The sequence below is a fragment of the Musca vetustissima genome, unplaced genomic scaffold, assembly GCF_032173495.1.
Source record: "Musca vetustissima isolate MV318-11 ecotype Yass unplaced genomic scaffold, APGP_CSIRO_Mvet_v1 utg22290, whole genome shotgun sequence".
Lineage (NCBI taxonomy): Eukaryota > Metazoa > Arthropoda > Insecta > Diptera > Muscidae > Musca > Musca vetustissima.
In genome coordinates, this window is record NW_026873354.1 from 97,011 (window position 1) to 108,397 (window position 11,387).

At 37.4% G+C, this 11,387-nt stretch overlaps 1 protein-coding gene across 1 annotated transcript; it reads right to left on the bottom strand.

Annotated features, from left to right (window-relative positions):
• Positions 1-1,830: 1,830 nt before the first annotated feature.
• Positions 1,831-5,560, bottom strand: LOC133324615 (uncharacterized). Its single transcript, XM_061533453.1, has 3 exons — positions 5,531-5,560; positions 2,960-3,018; positions 1,831-2,881 (listed from the first exon to the last, which is right to left on the bottom strand). Exons 1-3 carry the CDS (start codon positions 5,558-5,560, stop codon positions 1,831-1,833), a joined length of 1,140 nt encoding a protein of 379 aa, XP_061389437.1.
• Positions 5,561-11,387: the final 5,827 nt, after the last annotated feature.

The window sequence follows — 11,387 nt, forward strand, 5'->3', positions numbered from 1 at the left end:
CGATGAAATTAAAAAATTCCGCCTAGCCGATAATAACCAGATTTTTTTTATCTTAGGCAAACATTTTTTCCAATTTGGCTACAGCAAAATTGTTTATCAATATATCTCCGATATTGATTGGATGTCCACATCTGAACTGACCTGGAAAAATTGAGGAACAAGGAACTCGTAAATAAGCGTCTTGTATCTAGGTGGCAGACAAGATGGAATGAGAGTAGGAATGGTGGGTGACGCACACCTTTTTGAAAGACGTAACCTTTGTACATAATCGACAGGAACTTGGCTTCGGGATATTTACTGGCATGGTTCGTTAAATGCATTTTTGCATAAGAGTGCTTTGTCTGTGACTCAAAATTTTGGATGTGGCGAGGGACGCGAGGATGCTGTGCACGTACTGAGTCAGTGCATGTATTATGATGACTTCAGAAAATTGGCCAGTACGGATATTCACAGTGCACACGATGGTTGGGATTAACCACTTTAGTCGTGTGGGTCGAGACTTATGCGGCACTTGTTGTATTTGTAAGGGAGGTGTTTACTAGGAGGAGGACTTAACGGAGGTGATTCCCTGAGTTCTAATGGCTATGAAGCTGGGCAGGCGCTATAGTCTGTGGGTAACCAGTCTAGAACTGTTTGGAGTTCTACTGGTAAAAACTTCGGCTATGGACCTGATCGAAGTTTTTCGGTAGAATGGCTTTCAGCTTTTGAAAAAATCCACGCCTAAAATGAGACTTGAAAAAATATTTTGAAAAAATCCACGCCTAAAATGAGACTTGAAAAAATAATTTGAAAAAATCCACGCCTAAAATGAGACTTCAAAAAATATTTTGAAAAAATCCACGCCTAAAATGAGACTTGAAAACATATTTTGAAAAAATCCACGCCTAAATTGAGACTTAAAAAAATATTTTGAAAAAAATCCACACCTGTCGAAAAATTGAAAAAATCCACGCCTGTTGAAAAATTGAAAAAATCCACGCCTGTCGAGAAATTGGAAAAATATTTTGAAAAAATCCACGCCAAAAATGAGACTTGAAAAAATGTTTTTTTAAAAAATCCGCGTAATTTGAAAATTAAATAAAAAATTCACGCCTATCGAAGGCTTGAGAAAATATTTTCCATTTTCTCCCAGACTTATGCAATGGGAGACTTTGCTCCCATAAAGTTGTTACATAAAATATAGCCTTTTAAGGGGATCCCCCCATTCTCGGGGTCAAAAATTTTTTTGATTTAATTCGAATCTACACTAATTCAAGAATGTCCCTATAAAATTTCAAGTGAAAATCTCAAGAACTCTTTAAGATATAGCCGATTTATTGTGTCAGCATCAAGTGACGGCTAAAGGGCTTCTCAAACTTTAAACGCGTTTTTCTCTTTTGCGAATTGCGGGCACGATAACTCAAAAACTAATAACCCAATCGATTCCAAATTTTTACACGTTTCTCCAAGTCATTCGGTGAAGATCTTCCTTATTTTTTAACTTGGGTTTTGGTCAAAAATCGGCGATTTTCCAAAAATATTTTTTCAAAGGTCCGCCATTTTGTTAATTTTAGAGCGAAGTCAATAATCATAGTTCATACGAGAGCCAGACATGTACTCTTTCTAACACCATTGGAATTTTGGAAATTTTTCCCTTAAGCCAAAAGAATTCGATGAGCAATGGTTATATCTGGACAACGCCCCTAATGCATCCAGACGAAGGAATATCTTCTTTTGAGCTGTTTAAAAGCCACGTCCAAAAAAGAAACCACTTCTTTCTATTCCTCCATCTTTTTTTATTCAGTCTAATTTTTGTGTTAATTAATATCTAAATTACAAATCAAATCCCCCTCACGAAGCCGCTATACTTTGTGTCACTTCTTCTGCATCTTCGCCATCATCCATATTGACCATTTGTAAATCTTCGACGAAATTTGTCAGCGGCAATTCAGCTTCTGTCGCAACATCGCCACTACCACTAGATTCCGGCACCTCCGATGATGGCAGTTCCATTGAAGCTTCCACCTCAGGGTTTGTTCTACCCTGAGCTAAGAAAATTGAATTTGATGGATTTCCGGCTATGGGCATGCCAGCCATTGGAAAACCATTTTGTATATTGACGGGACACATACAAGGTACAAATTCCACATTGGCAGCTGCAGGAACGGTGGGACTGGGTGATGCTCCTGACTTATTATCCTCATTTATATTACTTGGTGGTTTGTAGATGGAATATTCAGGGTAGGGATATACAGGACGATTATAGTTGATGTTAAAATGATTGGTGTACACCTTGCGATTAAAGGCGGGATAGGCAGCTTCAATGTTAACAACAGCATCGGTTTTAATGAAGGCAGCAGTTCCATCATTTTTGCCCTCGGACTCTGTTGTGGCAGCTGTTGTAGTTGTGGAGGCAGTTGTTGTGGTGGGTGTAGGAGTTGTTGTTGTTGTAGTCGTAGTTGTACTACTGGTTGTTGGTTTCGGTGTTGTTGTCGTCGTCGTCGTGGTCGTTGAGGTAGTAGTTGTCGACGAAGTAGTCGTAGGGGTGGTTGTACCCTTTGTCCCACCAGCTGTTATTTGATTTGCACCACTCCACGACCTCACCACATTTGCATATTTTTTCCCTTGCTTTAGTTCACTTTTATTTATTTCATTTTCTGCTACGTCCGCCGTTGCTGGCACAGCCACACCACCTGCCCCAGCACCCATTGCCTGCGGCAGCAGAGATAACATTGGATTAAAATAGGGATTATTAGCCAATGCGGCATAGTTGGTCACATAATCCGTTGAACTCATCATGGGGAAGGGTAAAGGATTACCAGCCATTGGCTGATAGGTATAGGTTCGAAAATATGTCAAAGGTATTTGTTTCATTACTGGCGGTGGTGTAGAGGTGGGTTCACTGGAACAGGGAGAAGGAGACGGTCTAGATTAATTGGTGTCAATATGAAGTGTCTTAGGTGGAGAAAACTCTACTTACGTGGGGCTGGAACGCCACCAAAAGGCATTAATCGGTCCAATGACGGAAAGGGTGAGTAGCTGAAATGAAAAAAAATGAAATAAACTTTTATAATAATTTATGAGTAATTTTTGCAAAATTTTGTAATTGGGTTTCAATGTGTCAAATTGTCGCGTTGTAAATTTTGGACTTGAAATGTGTAGCACCTCATTCCTTTACAATAATCATTGAAGTTTAGTTCATATTGTATTGTTATACAAGGGGGATATGCCCCGCTCTTAAAAAATCAAAAGATCAAAAACTTGAAAAAATATTTTTCAAAAATCAAGGCCAATCAAAAACATCAAAAAAATTAATAAATATTTTAAAAAAATCCATGCCTATCGAAGTCTTTTCGCCTATCGAACAGATGAAAAAATTAAAAATTCACGCCTATCGAAGACTTGAAAAAAATAAAAATTCACGCCTATTGAAGATTAAAAATTTTTTTTTTCAAAAAATCCACGCCTAAAATTAAATTTGAAAAAAATATTTTTAAGAAATCCACACAAGAAAAACGACAAGAAAATATATTTTTTAAAAATCCACGCCTTAAATTAGACTTGAAAAATATTAGATATTTATATAATTTATTAAGAATTAAATAATTATACCCTCCACCATAGTATGGAGAGTATATTAAGTTCGTCATTCCGTTTGTAACTCATCGAAATATTCATTCCCGACCCTATAAAGTATATATATTGTTGATCAGGGTAAAATTCGAAGACGATCTAGCCATGACCGTCCGTCCATCTGTCCGTCCGTCTGTTTGTAATTACGCTATCTTCTGAAGGAATTGAGATAGGGTGCTGCAATTTTTCATAGGGTTGTCTTTTTTCTGCAGGCAGGTCAAGTGCGAAGATGGGATATATCGGTCCACGTTTAGGCATAGCTCCCTATGGGGTTCTTGAGCGCGTTTTTCAATCAAATTCGCTGAAATTTGGTACATTGGGTTATTTTTGGCTACCAAATGTCTCCACTAAAAATTTTAAAGATAGGTCTATTTTTTCGGGAAAGCACCCCATTAGGGCAGTCCAAATTTTCGATATTTTGGGGTCTTGAGAGTTAACTGATTAGTTCCGTGTATAGGGGTTTTCCCCATGTAGGCGTATTCTACCATAGTACAGGGGATAGTCGTTACTTGAAATAGTCAGTTTTACCCTACAAATTATGGAATTCTAAGACGATTTAGCCATCGGTTGTAATCATTCTGCTTTCTAAGGAAATCGTTGTAAAAAAACTCGAACCTGACGTTAATGAAATATATCGGCCAGCATTTAGGCATCTCCCCCATATAATTATACTTGAAACAAAACAGAAATATTGGGTTCGAAATTGACATATGTCGGTTATTGATTAGGCGTAGCCCTCATATAATTATAACCCTAATATATTCGCTATATGTGACATCTAGTGGGAAAAATTGATACAAACTCGGTATAAAATCGGTTTTAACCCCAAAAATGAGTTTTCATATTTTTTAAGATATTTGACGTTATATATCCGTATATATATTTTATATAGATTTCTCTTGTTCAGTGACTTATACTAAAATTTGATGGAGAATATTTTTGTTTTTTATACCACTCTTCTAAAACGATATCTAGTGGGAAAAATTGGTACAATTTTGGAATAAGGTCTGTTTCAATCCTAAAATGAATTTTCATATTTTTAAGATTTTTGATGTTATATATTCCGTATATATTTTATATATACCGATTACTCTTGTTCAGTTTTCATATTTTTTTAAGATTTTTGACGTTATATATTCGGTATATGTATTATATATACCGATTTCTCTTGTTCAGTGATTTATGCTAGAATATGATGGAGAATATTTTTGTCCCCTATGCCACCCTTCTAAAGCGACATCTAGTGGGGAAAATTGGTACAATCTCCAAATAAAATCTGTTTTAAACCTAGAACGAGTTTGCATATTTTTAAGATTTTTAAGTTTTAGACTGGTTTTTGTGTTTTGTTCAATTCTGAGACTTATAAGGTTTATGGCGAACATTTTTCTAGAATATTCTGACCTGCTATAACCCCTTTTTATGGAACAGGGAACCGAAAAGACCCTTCATAGAGTCGACTGAGGATTAACGTACTATACAAAAATACTCCTCACATTTATATCAGTAATATTGCCAAAGACACCATATACCTAAATGGATTTCGAGTTAATCCTAATCCGAACATTTTGTAATGTCATGGAAATGAGAAATAATGCCAAGTCTTTTTAGGTTACATCCCGACGTAAACTTTCAAAATGCCGATACACGTGTCTTCTATTTTTTGGACCCTCTATCATAATTTTTTTGGAATTTCCCCATAATCAATTTTTTTTTTGTTGCACAGTGTTATAATCCGCATGCCTTTAAATGTATCGCATTAATTTGATACACACCCAAGTTTGTCTCTTAAGTCTTTTGTTTAAAGAAGTTTCACAATTGTTTTTATGTCTTTTTTTTATTTTGCTTCTTTTTTCACTATAATCCTTTTATTTTGAAATATTATTTTATTTGCGTCAATATATATTTTTTATTCACATACCACTAAATATTTCATTGGATTAATAAACATTGTAATCCTTTGTGTTTTTATTTTTCAAATATTTTTTAATTTTCAAATATTTTTTTTTAATTTTCCAATATTTATCTTAAGCACAATCCGTAACAAATATTAGATCTTTACACAATAACAGTTATTGGTATTCTAACGCTATTAGATTACGAAATGCAGCTTTTATAGCAACAACATCATCCAAACTAACGGCTCACGCACTTGTCTACCCCATTCTATCCCCCAAAAAAAAAAAAAAAAAAAACAACTCCACAAAAATTTCAATTTGTCAGAACCCTTTCCATGCCAGAGAATTAATTCAGCGTTAAAAACAAATAACCACGGACAGACTAAATCCACCCAAAACAAAAAATGCATCCAAAACTTTACAAAAACAAAGAAAAAGAATCTCCCAAACGCATGATGATGATCAATGAATGCCAAACAAATCATTTCATAGAAAGAAAATCTCCACACAAGCAGAAGAAGATAAAAGGGAAACCCAAAACTTAAACAATAATTTGGTAGTGGTATTATGTGTTTTCTGGTGGGGCGGAAAGATAGACATAAAACGCATGCCACACCGAGACACACCGCTGACCGCATCACATAAAACGTCAGCTCAAATTTCCAATAAGAAAAATCTCATGAAATTAAATGCAACAACAACAATAATAATAGAGTTAGGGATATCATGTTTGTAGACTTTTCTTTACAACCATTGATATGGCCATTCATCAGGGTTACTTAGTTAGCAGTCATATGCTAAGTGTACCTATCAAAATATTTGTGACTTGTAAGCAAAAGGGTGCCATCATAGTTTTTGGATTGATGGATTTCATGTAAATGAAGATATTTTACAAAAGCTATTGGGAAGGGAATTTTTTATAAAACTTGGAGTTCGAAAACGGAATAATGAAATTAAATCTTTTTCAAACATATATATAAATTATCCGCACAGACTATGGTATGTCATTTACGGAATTTAGTCGGATCGATTTTAGATTTAATTCTTTAGGGAACAGAAAATATTCTAAGGTATTCTACAGATAGACGATATATATTAATATAGGCTTTGATTTGGTGCATCGAGAATTATATAGTGTGTCACCTGACCCTGTAAGTTCTTAAATTGAAGTCTTATAGAATTTCGAAAATCCCAGTCCCCTATTAAGAACCAGACCTTGTAATATGATGTAAATTTCCCAATATGATTTTTCCTGCACATAGTTTCTATAACATCTATCACCCCTAAAAACCTTTACTTCTTAATATTTAATCCATTCATAATAAAATTGACTGAGGAAACTGAAACTGGTACATAAACAAATTTAGATTGTTGTTATTAATTTGTTAAACACAACAGTGTTATAAAAAATCAAAAATTCCCGAAAGAAAGTGATAGTAAATCTCCTAAGAAGGGAAATCTCTAGAAAAGGGGGAAAAATTAATTAAGAAAATTTTCATTTTTTCTAATCGCAGACTTTTAATAATTTTATGGTACAATAAAATTGTTTAAATCAAAGTCATTGACAATAAACAAAAGATTTAAGACATAAACTTTTCGTGTAGTAATAATGTATGATTTATTTTCTACATATTTAGGAGACCTTGTGAATTAGTGCCATATTTTGGAAAATGCCTGATGTGAATCTGAAAACTGAATCAAAGGAATGTAGATCTTTCATAATTTTTTATGATCTACACTCAATTTTTCTTCTTGTTCTTAGCATAAATTCTAATTTAAAGACAATAAATGCAGACACTACAGAAATAAAAACTGCAAAATCAAGAATGTCGCGAGAGTTACGTCGCGTAAGTGACCGAGTAAAATCCTTCGCAAATAAAGGACATGGCAATTCGCCGAGTTTCCCATTATTAGCAATTATGTCTAAAGTCATATATATTTGAAGTCGCGTGAGTGACCGCTCTTTTATGGATTTTATCTCAAAAAAGTTCTACAAAAAAGTATTAAGGGTGAATTGTAAAAAAAAAATAATTTGTTTTCAATTTATTTAACATTTAAAGTTTGATGTTGCCCCTGAACGTCGTCTAAGTGACTGTGGAAGTGCCCATATATCAAATAATGGATTATATAAAATAATTTAAATAGACCGTTTCGACCTTTTTATGCGTTTCGACTTTTTTAACGTAGGTTCGGATAAATTTATACAATATACAAAGTTTGATACCCCATTCGTTTCACATTTATTTATTTTGCGTTGTAGTAACAAAGCCCATATAAGATTAAAAAAAATTTAAACGACATTTACTTTAAAACTTTTTACATGTTTAACCTCGTCTACGAATATTTAAATGGCATATATTCAATGGAATTGTCATTTGAAACCCACTGGATTTACTAGTCAATCTAAACGTCCTATTACTCCCATCGAGAGTTATTTTGCCCATCAACCAGAAAGGCGGACGGAGCTCGAACAAATATTAAATAGGACCTTTTACAGGGGCTATGTAAAACCATGAACCAGCGATGAACGAAGAAGTTGTTTATTCATCGGGAACTCGGAATGCCGAACTACACCCATTTGAGTGGTTTATATCAAAACATGTATTAATAATATTGTATTAATAATATTCGGCATATTTATTTTCAGGGTGGCGTAGGGGATGATAGATACCAAGCAACGGCTCTGATTGGCTTTAACATGGCGAAGTCCAGGCTTATCTTGGTCCCTCTTCCATCTCAATTGTGGACACTGACCTCCCCGCGGTGCCACCTGGGGAGCTATTCTCATCACCCGATGAAATAGTGAGCTAATATGTGCCGCGAGTTCACCCATAAGAACTATAAAAAATGGGTTGAGGCGTCGGAATAGTGCCCACTCTCGGAAAACCCAACATACTATGAAAAAGCAAAGAAAAAGAAAACCAAACCACCCTAATGTTGACGCCCCCGCAAACGTATAAAAGACCACGATCTGCGAATCTGCACTTGGAATGTGCACACGTTGTACAGAACAGGCGCAGTATTCGCTTTGGCGGATATACTCAAGAAGTACAGAGCCGATATTATTGCCTTACAGGAAATGCGATGGAATGGGGCAGGCGTAAGTAAATCAGACGATTACGCCCTGTATTATAGCTGCCATGAAACGAGACGTTAATTTGGCTGCGGATTTATGGTTAACAGGAGAATAAAAGACATCGTCTCCAAATTCACTCCAGTTGATGTGCGAATTGCTTCGACCGAAGACAAAGATGAGCAGACCAAAGATATATTCTACGAGCGCCTAGAAACAGCATATGACCGTTGCCCTGGCCATGACATTAAAATTCTGCTAGGAGATTTTAATGCAAAAATCGGAAGGGAAAATATCTTTGGCCCCACCGTCGGAAAATTCAGCCTTCATGAAGAAACATCCGACAACGGCATGAGGTTGATTGACTTCGCGGCAGCAAAAAACATGGTAGTTAGCAGCACCAGATTCAAGCATCTCGATATACACAAGACCACCTGGATTTCTCCTGATCAAGTAACGAGAAACCAAATTGATCATGTTGTGATAGACGGAAGGCATTCATCCAGTGTTTTAGACGTCCGATCGATCCGAGGAGCGAATATCGATTCGGACCATTACCTTGTGGCAGCCAAGGTACGCACCCGTCTTAATGTTGCAGCAAAGTTGGATCTAATACAACACGGAAACTCGACGTCGAAAAGCTGCAAACACAACAGGTGCCGAGGCCTACTCCGGTCAACTTACCCATCTGCTTGAAGAAAGCACTTCTTGTCCCGATAATAGTATAGAAGCACAATGGCAAAGAATTGCCCACTCCCTACAAACTGCAGCAACAAGAACAATTGGGTACCAAAAACCACCACCAAGAAACCCATGGTGCGATCAGGAGTGTCGTAATGCTACCCTGCAGACAGTAGCAACACGTAACGTGATGGAGAATTATTGGGAGAAAAGGAGAGAGGAGAAACGTGTTTTCAGAAAAAAGAAGAAAGAACAAGAAAAACGTGAGCGTGAGCAAATCGAGATGTACAGGAGTCAGAATGAAGTCCGGAAATTTTACCAACGAGTAAAACACCAAACCGAAGGCTTTGGTGCAGGCACATCCTCCTGTATAGATGAAGAAGGAAACCTGGTGACAGATACAGACAGCGTGTTGAGGATCTGGAAGGAGCATTTCGAAAAGCTACTAGTATCAAATAGTGGCGATGAAGAAGATACCCCAGAACCAATAAGAGATGATGGTATAGAGTGTATACCACCTAGCCAAGATGAGGTCATAAAAGCAATTAATCGGCTCAAGAACAACAAAGCAGCAGGAGCCGATGGATTACCAGCCGAACTATTCAAGACTGGTGGCCAGATGCTGGTCAGGGGCATGCACCAGCTGATTAACACAATTTGGCTAGATGAATGCATGCCCAATGATTGGAACCTCAGCATCCTGTGTCCCGTGCACAAAAAAGGAGACAAAACGATATGTGCCAACTATAGATGAATAAGTCTCCTTCCCATCGCATATAAAGTGCTATCCAGTGTGCTGTGTGAACGATTGAAGCCAATGGTCAATGACATCATTGGACCATACCAATGCGGCTTCAGACCTGGCAAATCCACCATTGAGCAGATTTTCCCTCTGCGCCAAATCCTGGAAAAGACCCACGAAAACCACATCGACACATACCACCTATTTGTCGACTATAAAGCCGCATTCGACAGCCCTATCCGTTCAGAGGTGTTTAATGCCATGTCTGCGTTCGGCATTCCTGCAAAATTAATACGGCTATGCAGGATAACTTTAAGTGGCACAAGGTCAGCCGTTAAAGTAGGAAAGGACCTATCGGAGCCTTTCAATACCGAACGAGGATTCAGACAAGGTGACAGTTTGTCGTGTGATCTTTTTAACATCCTACTGGAAAATGTCATACGAGACGCAAAGCTGAACAGAAATGGCACTCTGTACACCAAACAACATCAGTTACTCGCCTACGCTGATGATATCGATATAATGGGTCGAACATTGCGATCGGTAACAGCCACCTTTGAACAAATTGAAAAGGAGTCTGCCAAAGTGGGTCTGGAAGTAAACGGCGAGAAGACCAAGCTGATGGTATCAACGCGCAAGACGTCCAGTAGACTCGGACCAACTGTGGAAATTGAGAACTACAGCTTAGAGGTAGTTAAAGACTTTATACACCTTGGTACCGCCATAAATAAAACGAATAATATCAGTTTTGAAATTCGGAGAAGGATTGTGATGGCCAACAGATGCTACTATGGTCTAAGTAAGCAGTTTAGAAACAAGGCCACCTCTCGCCAGACTAAACTCACACTTTACAGGACGCTGATACTACCCGTGCTATTATATGGATCAGAAGCATGGGTACTTGCGCAAGCAGATGAGGCAGTGCTTGGGGTGTTTGAGAGAAAAATTCTCCGAAAGATCTACGGGCCGATCTGCGTCGACGGTGAATATCGGCGTCGAATGAACCACGAGCTCTACAATTTATACGCGGACATCGACATAGTCAGTCGTATTGAGCTGCAGCGACTACGGTGGCTAGGCCATGTTGTGCGGATGAATGAAGATACCCCAGATCAAAAAGCATATAACAATGAGCCTACTGATGGTTCCCGTAGAAGGGGAAGGCCACGAATTAGATGGAAAGACCAAGTAGAAAACAACATCTTCGAACGTGGTCTTCCAAATTAGTGGACTTGCGCACAAGACCGACGTGCTTGGAAATCTTTTTTAAGCTCGGCTTATGGAACAACCGTTCTGTAACAAGCCAGCTAAGTAAGTAATATTTATTTTCAACCCTCAAGAACCTGCAATGCCAAATTACTGAAAAGAAAATATCAAAAACTCT